Source organism: Scyliorhinus torazame, chromosome 16, assembly GCF_047496885.1.
Source record: "Scyliorhinus torazame isolate Kashiwa2021f chromosome 16, sScyTor2.1, whole genome shotgun sequence".
Taxonomy (NCBI): domain Eukaryota; kingdom Metazoa; phylum Chordata; class Chondrichthyes; order Carcharhiniformes; family Scyliorhinidae; genus Scyliorhinus; species Scyliorhinus torazame.
Genome location: NC_092722.1, coordinates 96,209,293 through 96,227,919, shown reverse-complemented (window position 1 = coordinate 96,227,919; position 18,627 = coordinate 96,209,293). Strand labels below are relative to the sequence as shown.

Below are 18,627 nucleotides of genomic sequence, written 5' to 3'. Positions count from 1 at the left end.
ACTGACAAAAAATATTCATTTAGTATCTCGCCTATCTCTTCAGACTCCACACACAATTTCCCATCCCTGTCCTTGACTGGTCCTACTCTTTCCCTAGTCATTCGCTTATTCCTGACATACCTATAGAAAGCTTTTGGGTTTTCCTTGATCCTTCCTGCCAAATACTTTTCATGTCCCCTCCTTGCTCGTCTTAGCTCTCTCTTTAGATCCTTCCTCGCTACCTTGTAACTATCCATCGCCCCAACTGAAACTTCACACCTCATCTTCACATAGGCCTCCTTCTTCCTCTTAACAAGAGATTCCACTTCCTTGGTAAACGACGGTTCCGTCGCTCGACGCCTTCCTCCCTGCCTGACCGGTACATACTTATCAAGAACACGCAGTAGCTGATCCTTGAACACGCCCCACCTATCCAGTGTGCCCAACACTTGCAGCCTACTTCTCCACCTTATCCCCCCCAAGTCACGTCTAATGGCATTATAATTGCCCTTCCCCAGCTATAACTCTTGCCCTGCGGTGTATACTTATCCCTTTCCATCATTAACGTAAATGTCACCGAATTGTGGTCAATGTCCCCAAAGTGCTCTCCTACCTCCAAATCCAACACCTGGCCTGGTTCATTACCCAAAACCAAATCCAATGTGTCCTCGCCTCTTGTTGGCCTGTCAACAAACTGTGTCAGGAAACCCTCCTGCACACACTGTACAAAAAACGACCCATCTAATGTACTCGAACTATATCTTTTCCAGTCAATATTTGGAAAGTTAAAGTCTCCCATAATAACTACCCTATTACTTTCGCTCTTATCCAGGATCATCCTCGCCATCCTTTCCTCTACATCCCTAGAACTATTTGGAGGCCTATAGAAAACTCCCAACAGGGTGACCTCTCCTTTCCTGTTTCTAACCTCAGCCCATACTACCTCTAGCATCCTCTCCGCCACCGTAATACTGCTCTTGACTAGCAGCGCCACACCTCCCCCTCTTTTGCCTCCTTCTCTGAGCTTACTAAAACACCTAAACCCCGGAACCTGCAACGTCCATTCCTGTCCCTGCTCTATCCATGTCTCCGAAATGGCCACAACATCGAAGTCCCAGGTACCAACCCATGCTGCCAGTTCCCTACCTTATTTCGTATACTCCTGGCATTGAAGTAGACACACTTCAAACCACCTACCTGAACACTGGCCCCCTCCTCCGACGTCAAATCTGAGCTCCTGACCTCTATACTCTCATTCTCCCTTACCCTAAAACTACAATCCAGGTTCCCATGCCCCTGCTGCATTAGTTTAAACCCCCCCAAAGAGCACTAACAAATCTCCCCCCCAGGATATTTGTGCCCCGCAGGTTCAGATGTAGACCATCCTGTCTGTAGAGGTCCCACCTTCCCCAGAAAGAGCCCCAGTTATCCAGAAATCTGAATCCCTCCCGCCTGCACCATCCCTGTAGCCACGTGTTTAATTGCTCTCTCTCCCTATTCCTCATCTCACTATCACGTGGCACGGGCAACAACCCAGAGATAACAACTCTGTTTGTTCTAGTTCTGAGCTTCCATCCTAGCTCCCTGAAAGCCTGCCTGACATCCTTATCCCCTTTCCTACTTATGTCGTTAGTGCCAATGTGGACCACGACTTGGGGCTGCTCCCCCTCCCCCTTAAGGACCCGGAAAACACGATCCGAGACATCACGTACCCTTGCACCTGGGAGGCAACATACCAAACGTGAGTCTCTCACGCTCCCACAAAATCTCCTATCTGTGCCCCTGACTATAGAGTCCCCAATTACTAATGCTCTGCTCCTCTCCCCCCTTCCCTTCTGAGCAACAGGGACAGACTCTGTGCCAGAGGCCCGTACCCCATGGCTTACCCCTGGTAAGTCCCCCCCCCCACAAGTATCCAAAGCGGTATACTTGTTTCTCAGGGGAACGACCGCAGGGGATCCCTGCACTGACTGTTTTTTCCCCGTCCCTCTTACAGTTACCCATCTATCTCCAATCTTTGGTGTAACTAATTCCCTGAAGCTGCTATCTATGACCCCCTCTGCCTCCCGAATGATCCGAAGTTCTTCCAACTCCAGCTCCAGTTCCCTAACTCGGTCTTGGAGGAGCTGGAGATGGCAGCACTTCCTGCAGGTAAAATCAGCAGGGACACTAACTCACCTCAAACATCCTGCAGGAGGAACATTGCACTCCCTTCCCTGCCATTCCTCTAACTTTCTACCAAGATCTGGCTGACAAGTAAATTAAAAAATTTTATATATAAAAAAAATAAAAAAAATTATTAATAACAATAATAAAATATGGTACTTACCTCACACCAAAGGGTTTTATTATTAGGTTAGAGGAGGAGGGCGGGTGGGAGACACTACACGTGTAGTGTCTCGGGTTTCCTCTCCACCAGAATTTATTGGTGAGGGTCAGAACAGGCCCTTCGGCCCTCGATGTTGTGCCGAGCCTTGTCCAAAACCAAGATCAAGCTATCCCACTCCCTATCATTCTGGTGTGCTCCATGTGCCTAGCCAATAACCGCTTGAAAGTTCCTAAAGTGTCCAACTCCACTATCACAGCAGGCAGTCCATTCCACACCCTAACCACTCTCTGAGTAAAGAACCTACCTCGGACATCCCTCCTATATCTTCCACCCTGAACCTTAGAGTTATGCCCCCTTGTAACAGCTTCATCCACCCGAGGAAATAGTCTCTGAACGTCCACTCTATCTAACCCCCTCATCATCTTATAAACCTCTATTAAGTCGCCTCTCATCCTCCTCCGAAGAGAAAAGCCCTATCTCCCTCAACCTTTCCTCATAAGACCTATCCTCCAAACCAGGCAGCATCCTGGTAAATCTCCTTTGCACCCTTTGCAATGCTTCCACATCCTTCCTATAGTGAGGTGACCAGAACTGCACACAATACTCCAAATGTGGTCTCACCAGGGTCACATACAGTTGCAGCATAACCCCTAAAATAACGGTTTATTTTTCCATTTGCCCAGCTTCATTTTGAAACAAAACATAGATCATTGTTAACATCTGTAACAATGTCATCCCTTTAGTGACAGTAGCGTTTGCAGAAACTTCAGCATTGTCACTGATCTGAAACATACCCAGGCAGATTTCCTACTAATCCATTAGGAACCTCAATTAAAACTGCTTTGTGGAATTACACTTTTCTCTTTCGTCACTTAATTCTGGCTGGAATACCATGAGTTAGGAACTAGTTTCAAGAGTATTCAAGTTTCACTTTCTGTCACTCACAAATACTAATCAATAAAAGACCAGTGAAAGTTAATTTTCAAACTAAGATTTATTATTTGTGAAATGGAGGCAATGTTGTTTGGCTATTTTCCTCATTGGGCACATTGGAAAAACCTCCAAAGGTAGTTGAAGAGATTTTCAAAATTTTATCACAAACACATTTTATTATTCAGATTGGAACTATTAAAAGATTAGCTGTACAGAATTGAGCAGCTAATAATAGTCTCTGTAACCAGTCTCTGTAATGTGAATGTGGTTTTATATTTTTATTGATCTACATGGGTGCTTTTGCTGTTGCTGCAATGATGGCTGCACCTTTCCCACTGCCGTCCTCAGAAAGCACAAACGCCACGTCACACTTTGGGGCCAGGTCATTCACTGTGTCTTGCAAGATTTTCGAAAAACTGAAAAGAGAGATGTGAAATTGTGAGGAAAATGTGACATGTTGTCCGAAAAGGCAAGGTGGGAGGAACATTTGATATTCTTTGAATTATTTGAATAAATTCAGCATTAACAGATTTCCTAAACCAATGTAGTACAGGAGAGTTCCAATACAGCACGGTAGCATTGTGATAGCACAATTGCTTCACAGCTCCAGGGTCCCAGGTTCGATTCCCGGCTTGGGTCACTGTCCGTTCGGAGTCTGCACATTCTCCCCGTGTGTACGTGGGTTTCCTCCCACAGTCCAAAGATGTGCGGGTTAGGTGGATTGGTCATGCTAAATTGCCCATAGTGTCCAAAATTGCCCTTAGTGTTGGGTGGGGTTACTGGGTTATGGGTGGAGGTGTGGACCTTGGGTAGGGTGCTCTTTCCAAGGGCCGGTGCAGACTCGATGGGCTGAATGGCCTCCTTCTGCACTGTAAATTCTATGATTCTATGAATTTCTGTTCTCTGCAAAACTCTGTTAAATTAATACTACCACTGTTTTTGTGCAGTACAAAGTCACATAAAAATCAATGCAAGAATGGACTATTTCTCCAATTAGCTCACTAAACAATGAAATACCTCAATGCAAACCAATAAAATGCTTCTTACTTGAATCACAAATCATCTAACAAAATCCTATTCTCAAGTTTCAACCATTTTAAATTTGTACTAACAAAATGTTATTAGTGATCATTATGAATGAGCACACACCTTCAGGGGTTATGGGGAGAAGGCAGAGAATGGGGATGAGAAAAATATCAGCCATGATTGAATGGCGGAGCAGACTCGGTGGGCTGAGGGGCCGAATTCTGCTCCTGTGTCTTATGGTCTTTTGGTCTCTGGCTGTCTGATCAATAAGACCATTGAGAAACCAGCCCAAGTAGACCCATGTTAATTATCGGGAAAATCTGCCTCTTCACTGTTCATATCAAACGTTGGAGCAAGTACAGCACAGGTGAGTGTTAGAAACCGCACGAGAGCTAAGGGGTAGAAGCAATTAGTCTACCTGTGACCCTGCTGAGGGGCAGGGAGCCCATGGACAATCTAATAACCTGTAATATAAAGGTCAGCCAGGTTTGGAACCAACACCTCAAACTCGGCTGGGATCTGAAAAGTATTGAACATATTACTACTTTGTAATAAAACTAGTTTCTCTTCATCCACTCACCTCAGACTCAACTGTGGTCACTAAACTGGCGACGAGAATAAAAATGGAGCTACAATTGACCCGGTTGACCGCAGGATAAACAACCACCTTTTCACAAGACTACAGTTGGAATTTTCCCCCCATAATGCTGTTATTCGGAAGATGGATTGGATTGGATTTGTTTATTATCACGTGTACCGAGGTACAGTGAAAAGTATTTTTCTGCGAGCAGCTCAACAGATTATTAAGTATATGAAATGAAAAGGAAATAAAAGAAAATACGTAATAGGGCAACACAAGGTACACAGTGTAACTGCATAACACCGGCATTGGATGAAGCACACAATAAGACGGTTGTTTAGGAGTCTGGTAACAGCGGGAAAGAAGCTGTTTTTTAGTCTATTTGTGCGTGTTCTCAGACTTCTATATCTCCTGCCTGATGGAAGAAGTTGAAAGAGTGAGTAAGCTGGGTGGGGGACGTCTTTGATTATGCTGCCCGCTTTCCACAGGCAACGGGAGGTGTAGATGGAGTCAATGGATGGGAGGCAGGTTCGTGTGATGGACTGGGCTATGTTCATGACTCTCTGAAGTTTCTTGTGGTCCTGGGCCGAGCAGTTGCCATACCAAGCTGTGATGCAGCCAGATAAGATGTTTTCTATGGTGCATCTGTAAAAGTTGGTAAGCGTTAATGTGGCCATGCCAAATTTCCATAGTTTCCTGAGGAAGTATAAGGGGTTAAAGTATAAGTATTGACGTGGGTGGACCAGGACAGATTTTTGGAGATGTGTACCCCTAGGAATTTGAAACTGCTAACCATCTCCACCTCGGCCCCGTTGATGCTGACAGGGGTGTGTACAGTACTTTTCTTCCTGAAGTCAATGACCAGTTCTTTAGTTTTGCTGACATTGTGGGAGAGATTATTGTCGCTGTCCACTGGGTTCTCTATCTCCCTCCTGTATTCTGACTCATTGTTATTCGAGATCCAGCCCACTCTGGTCGTATCGTCAGCAAACTTGTAGATAGTGTTGGAACCAAATTTTGCCACGCAGTCGTGTGTGTAGAGGGAGTAAAGTAGGGGGCTAAGTACACAGCCTTGCAGGGCCGCAGCATTGAGGACTATTGTGGAGGAGGTGTTGTTGTTTATTCTTACTGATTGTGGTCTATGGATTGTGCGGGTTTTCTGACCGGAAGTCGAGGATCCAGTTGCAGAGTGTGGAGCCAAGTCCTAGGTTTTAGAGCTTTGATATGAGCTTGGCTGGGATTATGGTGTTGAAGGAGGAGCTGTAGTCAATAAATAGGAGTCTGATGTAGGAGTCATTGTTGTCGAGATGCTCCAGGGATGAGTGTAGGGCCAGGGAAATGGCGTCTGCTGTGGACCAGTTGTGGCAGTATGCTAATTGCAGTCGATCAAGGCGTTCTGGGAGAATGGAGGTGATGTGCTTCATGACCAACCTCTCGAAGCACTTCATCACGACTGAAGTCAGGGCCACTGGACGGTAGGCATTGAGGCAGGTGGCCTGGTTCTTCTTTGGCACCGCGGTGTATGATGCTGGTCTTCTTGAAGCAGGTGGGGACCTCGGAGTGGAGTAGGGACAGGTTAAAGATGTCCGCGAACACCTCTCCCAGCTGATCCGCGCAGGCTCTGCGTGCACGACCCGTCCGGGCGGTCACCTTCCAAGGGTTCACTTTCAGGAAGGCCGATCTGACTTTGGAAGCTGTGATGGTGGGTATGGGTGAGTTATGGGCTGCTGGGCACTCAGCAACGGATTGTTGGTTTCCTGCTCGAACCGAGCATAGAATGCATTGAGTTCACTGGGGAGGGGTGCACTGCTGCCGGAGATACTGCTCGGCTTCGCTTTGTAGCCCGTTATGTTGTTGAAGATTGGACGCGTTTGATGAGAGCATCGAGGATTGGACACTATGCTGAACGCGTTACTTTTTTCGGGCAAATGTTACAACCGGTGAAAATCGACAGGCAGTAAGTAGACTTTTTAACTGACTGTGGGACCCACACATTTTTAAATATGTTTTTCTTGGTTTTCACATTTAATGTTTCACACTTCAGTTCATAAGTTATATTAGATGTTGCATACCCGCACAATAAAAACTGAAAATTTAAAGTTACAAAAGAAAAGATATAAGAAAAAAAAGACAAGAAGAAGACAAAAGGGAAGACAGACAAACAGAAATCCACATATATTTACAGGCACATGTCTCCCTTCCTACTATGGCCTGGTCCCTCTTTAGCTGATCGGCCTCTGTTATCCTCCCCAATGTGGCCCGAGCATGCATTTATTTGTTTTAAAAAGTATTTTTATTGGTTTTTACATTTTAAAAAATATATATATATTTATTAAAGTTTTTTAACACAATTTTTCTCCCTTACAAACAATAACCCCCCCCCCCCTTCCCCTCGTAACAAAAAAAAACAAAAAATGAGAAATCGCGCAGAGCAAGATATATACATGGCAAAATGATATATTTACACAGCTTTGTACACTGGCCCTCACCCGTACGTGCCAGTTTCCCCAACCCTTCATGTTATCTCTTGCTCATCCACCCTCCCAGGCAGTCCCCCCTTTCCCCCCCCCCTCCCCCCCCCCTCCCAGGAAGTCACCTCCACACCCACACACCCCCAAGGTTGCTGCTGCTGCTGACCGACCTTCCTCTAACGCTCCGCGAGATAGTCTAGGAACGGTTGCCACCGCCTGTAGAACCCCTGCGCAGACCCTCTCAAGGCGAACTTAATCCTCTCCAACTTTATGAACCCAGCCATATCATTTATCCAGGCCTCCAGGCTGGGGGGCTTCGCCTCCTTCCACATTAGCAAGATCCTTCGCCGGGCTACTAGGGACGCAAAGGCCAAAATGCCGGCCTCTTTCGCCTCCTGCACTCCCGGTTCGTCCACTACTCCAAACATTGCTAGCCCCCATGGCTTAACCCGGACTTTCACCACCTGAGATATTGCTCCCGCCACTCCTCTCCAGAACCCCTCCAGTGCCGGGCATGACCAAAACATATGGACATGGTTCGCCGGGCTCCCTGAGCACCTTCCACATCTGTCCTCTACCCCAAAGAACCTACTCAACCTCACCCCCGTCAAGTGCGCTCTGTGGACCACCTTAAATTGTATCAGGCTGAGCCTGGCACACGAGGAGGAGGAATTAACCCTACCTAGGGCATCAGCCCACAGACCTTCCTCGATCTCCTCCCCCAGCTCCTCCTCCCATTTACCCTTCAACTCTTCTACCAACGCTTCCCCCTCTTCTTTCAATTCCTGGTGTATTTCCGACACCTTGCCCTCCCCGACCCATACACCCGAGATCACCCTATCTTGAACTTCTTGTGCGTGGAGCAACGGGAATTCCCTCACCTGTCGCCTCACAAAGGCCCTCACCTGCATATATCTAAATGCATTTCCCGGGGGTAACTCAAATTTCTCCTCCAGTGCCCCTAGGCTCCATAACCCACTTGCGGATCATCGCCACATTTGCTGCCTAGTAGTAGCTCCCCAGGTTTGGCAGCGCCAACCCTCCTCGGTCCCTACTGCGTTCCAGGAACCCTCTCCTTACTCTCGGGGTCTTATTCACCCACACAAACCCCATAATACTCCTGCCTACTCTCTTAAAAAAGGCCTTAGTGATCACGATGTGAAGGCACTGAAACACAAACAGAAACCTCGGAAGGACCACCATTTTGACCGACTGCACTCTACCCGCCAGCGAGAGCGGTAACATGTCCCATCTTTTGAAATACTCCTCCATTTGCTCCACCAACCTCGTCAGATTCAGTTTATGTAGGGTCCCCCAACTCCTGGCTATCTGGATCCCCAGATACCGAAAGCTCCCCTCCGCCTTCCTCAGCGGTAGGTCCTCTATCCCTCTTTCTTGGTTCCCCCGCCTGTAATACATAGAGCTCACTCTTCCCTACATTGAGCTTATAGCCCGAAAACTCCCCAAACTCCCTTAGAGTCTGCATGACCTCCACCATCCCCTCCATTGGATCCGCCACGTACAGCAACAGTTCATCCGCATATAGCGACACCCGATGCTCTCCCCCTCGGACCACCCCCCTCCATTTATTAGACTCCCTCAATGACATGGCCAATGGTTCGATCGCCAATGCGAACAACAGGGGGCACCCCTGCCTCGTCCCTCGGTACAGTCGAAAGTACTCCGACCTCCGCCGGTTCGTCACTACACTCGCCATCGGGGCTCTGTAAAGGAGCTTAACCCAATTGATAAACCCTACCCCGAACCCAAACCTATGCAGCATCCCCCAGAGGTACTCCCACTCTACTCGGTCAAAGGCCTTCTCCGCGTCCATAGCTGCCACTATCTCCGCCTCTCCCTCCTCCGATGGCATCATTAGCACGTTTAAGAGCCGCCGTACATTGGTGTTTAGTTGCCTGCCCTTTACAAATCCCGTCTGGTCCTTGTGGATTACCCCCGGGACACAGTCCTCGATCCTCGTGGCCGGCACTTTTGCCAGCAACTTTGCATTCACATTGAGGAGCGAGATCGGCCTGTACGATCCACATTGCAGTGGGTCCTTGTCCCGCTTTAGGATCAAAGAAATTGTCGCTTCCGACATTGCCGGGGGCAGGGCCCCCTCCTCTCTTGCCTCATTAAAGGTCCTCACCAGTAGCGGGGCCAACAGGTCTGCGTACTTCCTGTAGAACTTCACCGGGAATCCGTCCGGTCCCGGGGCCTTCCCCGCCTGCATGCTCCCCAAACCCTTGCTCAGCTCCTCCAACCCAATTGGTGCCCCCAAACCAGCCACCTCTTGCTCCTCCACCCTCGGGAATCTCAGCTGATCTAGGAATCGTCTCATCATCTCTTCCCCCGCTGGGGGCTGGGATCTGTACAGATCTTCATAAAAGGCCTTGAATACCTCGTTTATTTTCGTCGCACTCCGAACCGTGGCTCCCCTTCCATCTTTGACTCCCCCTATTTCCCTCGCTGCCATCCTCTTACGGAGCTGGTGTGCCAGCATCCGACTAGCCTTTTCCCCATACTCGTAGGTCGCCCCCTGCACTTTCCTCCACTGTGCCTCCGCCTTCCCTGTGGTCAACAGGTCAAACTCAGTCTGGAGCCGTCGTCTTTCCCCAAGTAATCATTCCTCCGGGGCCTCTGCGTATCTCCTGTCCACGCTCAAAATCTCCCCCACTAACCTCTCCCTTTCCATACCCTCTGTCTTCTCCCTATGAGCCCTAATAGCTCTCCCCTGATCACCGCCTTCAAAGCCTCCCATACCACCCCCACCCGCACCTCCCCGTTGTCATTGGCCTCCAAGCACCTTTCGATACACCCCCTCACCTTCCCACACACCACCTCGTCCGCCAGCAGTCCCACATCCAGCCGCCACAACGGACGTTGGTCCCTCTCCTCTCCCAGCTCCAGTTCCACCCAGTGCGGGGCATAGTCCGAAACGGCTGTAGCCGAATACTCCGTCCCCTCCACCTTCGGGATGAGCGCCCTACCCAGAACAAAGAAATCTATTCGGGAGTAGGCTTTGTGTACATGGGACAAGAAAGAAAATTCCCTGGCCTGCAGCCTTGCAAACCGCCATGGGTCCACTCCCCCCATCTGATCCACAAACCCCCTAAGTAACTTGGCTGCCGCCGGCCTCTTTCCAGTCCTTGATTTGGAGCGGTCCAGTGCTGGATCCAACACTGTATTGAAGTCCCCTCCCATTATCAGGCCTCCTATCTCCAGGTCCGGAATGCGCCCCAATATGCGCTTCATGAATCCTGCATCATCCCAGTTCGGGGCGTATACGTTTACCAACACCACCCACGTCCCGTGCAGCCTACCGCTCACCATTACATATCTCCCTCCATTGTCCGCTACAATAGTCTTGGCCTCAAATGACACCCGCTTTCCCACCATTATTGCCACCCCTCTATTCTTCGCGTCCAGTCCCGAGTGGAATACCTGTCCTACCCATCCCTTTCTTAGCCTGACCTGGTCCGCCACCTTCAGGTGTGTCTCTTGGAGCATGGCCACGTCCGCCTTCAGTCCCTTTAAGTGCGCGAACACTCGAGCCCTCTTCACCGGCCCATTCAGGCCCCTCACATTCCACGTTATCAGCCGGATTGGAGGGGCTCTCACCCCCCCACGCCCCGCTGACGAGCCATCTCCTTTTCTGGGCCAGTCCCGTGTCCACGCCTCCCTCACCCTCCAGTCCCCCAGAGGGGGGACCCCGTCCCGACCACCTCTTCTGTGTCCCATTCCCTTTCGGCCAGTGCAGCAGCAACCCTTCCCCCCCCCCACCTTTCACCCCTCCCCTCCCCCCGCTAGACCCCTGTCTAGCTTTTTTGCTCCCCCATGTCACTCCCGTAAGTCAGGTGACGCCTGCTGACCCCGGCTTCCCCCGCTGTCCCATTGACCTCCCCGCGTGGGAGTCTCCCAATCCATATGCATTCCTTCGTTCCCCTTCCCGCCTTTCCAACGCCCGCTCCGCCCCCTCTGACGCAGCTCCTGTCGCGGCCTTGTCTCTGTCCCCAGCCCATGTAACATTTCCTGCGCGTGATTGACCCCCTATATACAACAACCATCACACATCACACTCCAAAAAATCCCCCCCACCCTCACAAACCCTCAGTTACAGTCCAACATTTCGGCTTGTACAAAGGTCCACACATAGAACATAGAACATAGAACAATACAGCGCAGTACAGGCCCTTCGGCCCACGATGTTGCACCGAAACAAAAGCCATCTAACCTACACTATACCATTATCATCCATATGTTTATCCAATAAACTTTTAAATGCCCTCAATGTTGGCGAGTTCACTACTGTAGCAGGTAGGGCATTCCACGGCCTCACTACTCTTTGCGTAAAGAACCTACCTCTGACCTCTGTCCTATATCTATTACCCCTCAGTTTACAGTTATGTCCCCTCGTGCCAGCCATTTCCATCCGCGGGAGAAGGCTCTCACTGTCCACCCTATCCAAACCCCTAATCATTTTGTATGCCTCTATTAAGTCTCCTCTTAACCTTCTTCTCTCCAACGAAAACAACCTCGAGTCCATCAGCCTTTCCTCATAAGATTTTCCCTCCATACCAGGCAACATCCTGGTAAATCTCCTCTGCACCCGATCCAAAGCCTCCACGTCCTTCCTATAATGCGGTGACCAGAACTGTACGCAATACTCCAAATGCGGCCGTACCAGAGTTCTGTACAGCTGCAACATGACCTCCTGACTCCGGAACTCAAACCCTCTACCAATAAAGGCCAACACTCCATAGGCCTTCTTCACCACCCTATCAACCTGGGTGGCAACTTTCAGGGATCTATGTACATGGACAGCTAGATCCCTCTGCTCATCCACACTTTCAAGAACTTTTCCATTAGCCAAATATTCCACATTCCTGTTATTCCTTCCAAAGTGAATCACCTCACACTTCTCTACATTAAACTCCATTTGCCACCTCTCAGCCCAGCTCTGCAGCTTATCTATATCCCTCTGTAACCTGCTACTTCCTTCCACACTATCGACAACACCACCGACTTTAGTATCGTCTGCAAATTTACTCACCCACCCTTCTGCGCCTTCCTCTAGGTCATTGATAAAAATGACAAACAGCAACGGCCCCAGAACAGATCCTTGTGGTACTCCACTTGTGACTGAACTCCATTCTGAACATTTCCCATCAACCACCACACTCTGTCTTCTTTCAGCTAGCCAATTTCTGATCCACATCTCTAAATCACCCTCAATCCCCAGCCTCCGTATTTTCTGCAATAGCCTACCGTGGGGAACCTTATAGAACAATACAGCGCAGTACAGGCCCTTCGGCCCACGATGTTGCACCGAAACAAAAGCCATCTAACCTACACTATACCATTATCATCCATATGTTTATCCAATAAACTTTTAAATGCCCTTAATGTTGGCGAGTTCACTACTGTAGCAGGTAGGGCATTCCACGGCCTCACTACTCTTTGCGTAAAGAACCTACCCCTGACCTCTGTCCTATATCTATTACCCCTCAGTTTAAGGCTATGTCCCCTCGTGCTAGCCATTTCCATCCGCGGGAGAAGGCTCTCACTGTCCACCCTATCTAACCCTCTGATCATTTTGTATGCCTCTATTAAGTCTCCTCTTAACCTTCTTCTCTCTAACGAAAACAACCTCAAGTCCATCAGCCTTTCCTCATAAGATTTTCCCTCCATACCAGGCAACATCCTGGTAAATCTCCTCTGCACCCGTTCCAAAGCCTCCACGTCCTTCCTATAATGCGGTGACCAGAACTGTACGCAATACTCCAAATGCGGCCGTACCAGAGTTCTGTACAGCTGCAACATGACCTCCTGACTCCGGAACTCAATCCCTCTACCAATAAAGGCCAACACTCCATAGGCCTTCTTCACCACCCTATCAACCTGGGTGGCAACTTTCAGGGATCTATGTACATGGACACCTAGATCCCTCTGCTCATCCACACTTTCAATAACTTTTCCATTAGCCACATATTCCACATTCCTGTTTTTCCTTCCAAAGTGAATCACCTCACACTTCTCTACATTAAACTCCATTTGCCACCTCTCAGCCCAGCACTGCAGCCTATCTATATCCCTCTGTAACCTGCTACTTCCTTCCTCACTATCGACAACACCACCGACTTTAGTATCGTCTGCAAATTTACTCACCCACCCTTCTGCGCCTTCCTCTAGGTCATTGATAAAAATGACAAACAGCAACGGCCCCAGAACAGATCCTTGTGGTACTCCACTTGTGACAGAACTCCATTCTGAACATTTCCCATCAACCACCACCCTCTGTCTTCTTTCAGCTAGCCAATTTCTGATCCACATCTCTAAATCACCCTCAATCCCCAGCCTCCGTATTTTCTGCAATAGCCTACCGTGGGGAACCTTATCAAACGCTTTGCTGAAATCCATATACACCACATCAACTGCTCTACCCTCGTCTACCTGTTCAGTCACCTTCTCAAAGAACTCGATAAGGTTTGTGAGGCATGACCTACCCTTCACAAAGCCATGCTGACTATCCCTGATCATATTATTCCTATCTAGATGATTATAAATCTTGTCTCTTATAATGCCCTCCAAGACTTTACCCACTACAGACGTGAGGCTCACCGGTCTATAGTTGCCGGGGTTGTCTCTGCTCCCCTTTTTGAACAAAGGGACCACATTTGCTATCCTCCAGTCCTCTGGCACTATTCCTGTATCCAATGATGACATAAAAATCAAAGCCAATGGTCCAGCAATCTCTTCCCTGGCCTCCCAGAGAATCCTAGGATAAATCCCATCAGGCCCCGGGGACTTATCTATTTTCAGCCTGTCCAGAATTGCCAACACCTCTTCCCTACTTACCTCAATGCCATCTAATCTATTTACCTGGAGCTCAGCATTCTCCTCCACAACATTATCTTTTTCCTGAGTGAATACTGACGAAAAATATTCATTTAGTATCTCGCCTATCTCTTCAGACTCTACACACAACTTCCCATCCCTGTCCTTGACTGGTCCTACTCTGTCCCTAGTCATTCGCTTATTCCTGACATACCTATAGAAAGCTTTTGGGTTTTCCTTGATCCTTCCTGCCAAATACTTCTCATGTCCCCTCCTTGCTCGTCTTAGCTCTCTCTTTAGATCCTTCCTCGCTACCTTGTAACTATCCATCGCCCCAACTGAAACTTCACACCTCATCTTCACATAGGCCTCCTTCTTCCTCTTAACAAGAGATTCCACTTCTTTGGTAAACCACGGTTCCCTCGCTCGGCACCTTCCTCCCTGCCTGACCGGTACATACTTATCAAGAACACGCAATAGCTGATCCTTGAACAAGCTCCACTTATCCAGTGTGTCCAAAACTTGCAGCCTACTTCTCCACCTTATCCCCCCCAAGTCACGTCTAATGGCATCATAATTTCCCTTCCCCCAGCTATAACTCTTGCCCTGCGGTGTATACTTATCCCTTTCCATCCTTAACGTAAACGTCACCGAATTGTGGTCACTGTCCCCAAAGTGCTCACCTACCTCCAAATCCAACACCTGGCCTGGTTCATTACCCAAAACCAAATCCAATGTGGCCTCACCTCTTGTTGGCCTGTCAACAAACTGTGTCAGGAAACCCTCCTGCACACACTGAACAAAAAACGACCCATCTAATGTACTCGAACTATATCTTTTCCAGTCAATATTTGGAAAGTTAAAGTCTCCCATAATAACTACCCTGTTACTTTCGCTCATATCCAGGATCATCTTCGCCATCCTTTCCTCTACATCCCTAGAACTATTTGGAGGCCTATAGAAAACTCCCAACAGGGTGACCTCTCCTTTCCTGTTTCTAACCTCAGCCCATACTACCTCGGAAGATGAGTCCCCATCTAGCATCCTCTCCGCCACCGTAATACTGCTCTTGACTAGCAGCGCCACACCTCCCCCTCTTTTGCCTCCTTCCCTGAGCTTACTAAAACACCTAAACCCCGGAACCTGCAACATCCATTCCTGTCCCTGCTCTATCCACGTCTCCGAAATGGCCACAACATCGAAGTCCCAGGTACCAACCCATGCTGCCAGTTCCCCTACCTTATTTCGTATACTCCTGGCATTGAAGTAGACACACTTCAAACCACCTACCTGAACACTGGCCCCCTCCTCCGACGTCAAATCTGAGCTCCTGACCTCTATACTCTCATTCTCCCTTACCCTAAAACTACAATCCAGTTTCCCATGCCCCTGCTGCATTAGTTTAAACCCCCCCAAAGAGCACTAACAAATCTCCCCCCCAGGATATTTGTGCCCCGCAGGTTCAGATGTAGACCATCCTGTCTGTAGAGGTCCCACCTTCCCCAGAAAGCGCCCCAGTTATCCAGAAATCTGAATCCCTCCCGCCTGCACCATCCCTGTAGCCACGTGTTTAATTGCTCTCTCTCCCTATTCCTCATCTCACTATCACGTGGCACGGGCAACAACCCAGAGATAACAACTCTGTTTGTTCTAGTTCTGAGCTTCCATCCTAGCTCCCTGAAAGCCTGCCTGACATCCTTATCCCCTTTCCTACCTATGTCGTTAGTGCCAATGTGGACCACGACTTGGGGCTGCTCCCCCTCCCCCTTAAGGACCCGGAAAACACGATCCGAGACATCACGTACCCTTGCACCTGGGAGGCAACATACCAAACGTGAGTCTCTCACGCTCCCACAAAATCTCCTATCTGTGCCCCTGACTATAGAGTCCCCAATTACTAATGCTCTGCTCCTCTCCCCCCTTCCCTTCTGAGCAACAGGGACAGACTCTGTGCCAGAGGTCTGTACCCCATGGCTTACCCCTGGTAAGTCGTCCCCCCCACAAGTATCCAAAGCGGTATACTTGTTTCTCAGGGGAACGACCGCAGGGGATCCCTGCACTGACTGTTTTTTCCCCGTCCCTCTTACAGTTACCCATCTATCTCCAATCTTTGGTGTAACTAATTCCCTGAAGCTGCTATCTATGACCCCCTCTGCCTCCCGAATGATCCGAAGTTCTTCCAACTCCAGCTCCAGTTCCCTAACTCGGTCTTGGAGGAGCTGGAGATGGCAGCACTTCCTGCAGGTAAAATCAGCAGGGACACTAACGGCATCCCTCACCTCAAACATCCTGCAGGAGGAACATTGCACTCCCTTCCCTGCCATTCCTCTAACTTTCTACCAAGATCTGGCTAACAACTAAATTTAAAAAAATTTTTATATATATAAAAAAAATAAAGAATAAAAATTATTAATAACAATAATAAAATATGGTACTTACCTCACACCAAAGGGTTTTATTATTAGGTTAGAGGAGGAGGGCGGGTGGGAGACACTACACGTGTAGTGTCTCGGGTTTCCTCTCCACCAGAATTTATTGGTGAGGGTCTTCCCAGACGTCCGCGGGTCGACTTCCTGTTCCCACCTTAAACACTAGAATTTTTTTTAAAAAAATTTATTTAAAGGAGAAACTTACCTCCCAGAAATCACTTCCGCACTGCCCCCGCAGAAATGGACTAACCTGCTCCGCTCCTGCTGAAATCGACTTGGCCTGCAAGGTAAGCAAGTTGTTAATCTGTACTCACCTCACCACAGACAGCGACCTTTTAAATGGTCCCCTCTGTCTCGCAGCCCCCGCGCTTTTCAAAATTCCCGCGCTGATTCTAAGGTCCCAGCTCTCACTCCCGAACTCAACAGCTGACCTGCAAGGCAAGTAAGTTAATCTGGACTCACCTCACCACAGACAGCAACCTTTTAAATGGTCCCCTCTGTCTCGCAGCCCCCGCGCTTTTCAAAATTCCCGCGCTGATTCTAAGGTCCCAGCTCTCACTCCCGAACTCAACAGCTAACCTGCAAGGCAAGTAAGTTAATCTGTACTCACCTCACCACAGACAGCGACCTTTTAAATGGTCCCCTCTGTCTCGCAGCCCCCGCGCTTTTCAAAATTCCCGCGCTGATTCTAAGGTCCCAGCTCTCACTCCCGAACTCAACAGCTGACCTCACCACAGACAGCAACCTTTTAAATGGTCCCCTCTGTCTCGCAGCCCCCGCGCTTTTCAAAATTCCCGCGCTGATTCTAAGGTCCCAGCTCTCACTCCCAAACTCAACAGCTGACCTGCAAGGCAAGTAAGTTAATCTGTGAGTTATCAAACGTTTTGCTGAAATCCATATACACCACATCAACTGCTCTACCCTCGTCTACCTGTTCAGTCACCTTCTCAAAGAACTCGATAAGGTTTGTGAGGCATGACCTACCCTTCACAAAGCCATGCTGACTATCGCTGATCATATTATTCCTATCTAGATGATTATAAATCTTGTCTCTTATAATCCCCTCCAAGACTTTACCCACTACAGACGTGAGGCTCACCGGTCTATAGTTGCCGGGGTTGTCTCTGCTCCCCTTTTTGAACAAAGGGACCACATTTGCTATCCTCCAGTCTTCTGGCACTATTCCTGTAGCCAATGATGACATAAAAATCAAAGCCAATGGTCCAGCAATCTCTTCCCTGGCCTCCCAGAGAATTCTAGGATAAATCCCATCAGGTCCCGGGGACTTATCTATTTTCAGCCTGTCCAGAATTGCCAACACCTCTTCCCTACGTACCTCAATGCCATCTAATCTATTTACCTGGAGCTCAGCATTCTCCTCCACAACATTATCTTTTTCCTGAGTGAATACTGACAAAAAATATTCATTTAGTATCTCGCCTATCTCTTCAGACTCTACACACAACTTCCCATCCCTGTCCTTGACTGGTCCTACTCTTTCCCTAGTCTTTCGCTTATTCCTGACATACCTATAGAAAGCTTTTGGGTATTCCTTGATCCTTCCTGCCAAATACTTCTCATGTCCCCTCCTTGCTCGTCTTAGCTCTCTCTTTAGATCCTTCCTCGCTACCTTGTAACTATCCATCGCCCCAACTGAAACTTCACACCTCATCTTCACATAGGCCTCCTTCTTCCTCTTAACAAGAGATTCCACTTCTTTGGTAAACCACGGTTCCCTCGCTCGGCACCTTCCTCCCTGCCTGACCGGTACATACTTATCAAGAACACGCAGTAGCTGATCCTTGAACAAGCTCCACTTATCCAGTGTGTCCAACACTTGCAGCCTACTTCTCCACCTTATCCCCCCCAAGTCACGTCTAATGGCATCATAATTTCCCTTCCCCCAGCTATAACTCTTGCCCTGTGGTGTATACTTATCCCTTTCCATCCTTAACGTAAACGTCACCGAATTGTGGTCACTGTCCCCAAAGTGCTCACCTACCTCCAAATCCAACACCTGGCCTGGTTCATTACCCAAAACCA

At 48.7% G+C, this 18,627-nt stretch overlaps 1 protein-coding gene across 2 annotated transcripts in view; it reads right to left on the bottom strand.

Moving 5' to 3' along the window:
* Window positions 1–3,287: 3,287 nt before the first annotated feature.
* The window catches only part of LOC140392956 (hexokinase-1-like), a 1,204,152-nt gene continuing 1,188,812 nt past the window's right edge, over window positions 3,288–18,627 (bottom strand). For both annotated transcript variants that reach the window (XM_072478765.1, XM_072478766.1), the window contains one exon: window positions 3,288–3,657. In XM_072478765.1, coding sequence (XP_072334866.1) covers window positions 3,528–3,657 — 130 coding nt within the window. In that variant the 3' untranslated portion in view covers window positions 3,288–3,527. The remainder of the gene's footprint in view (window positions 3,658–18,627) is intronic.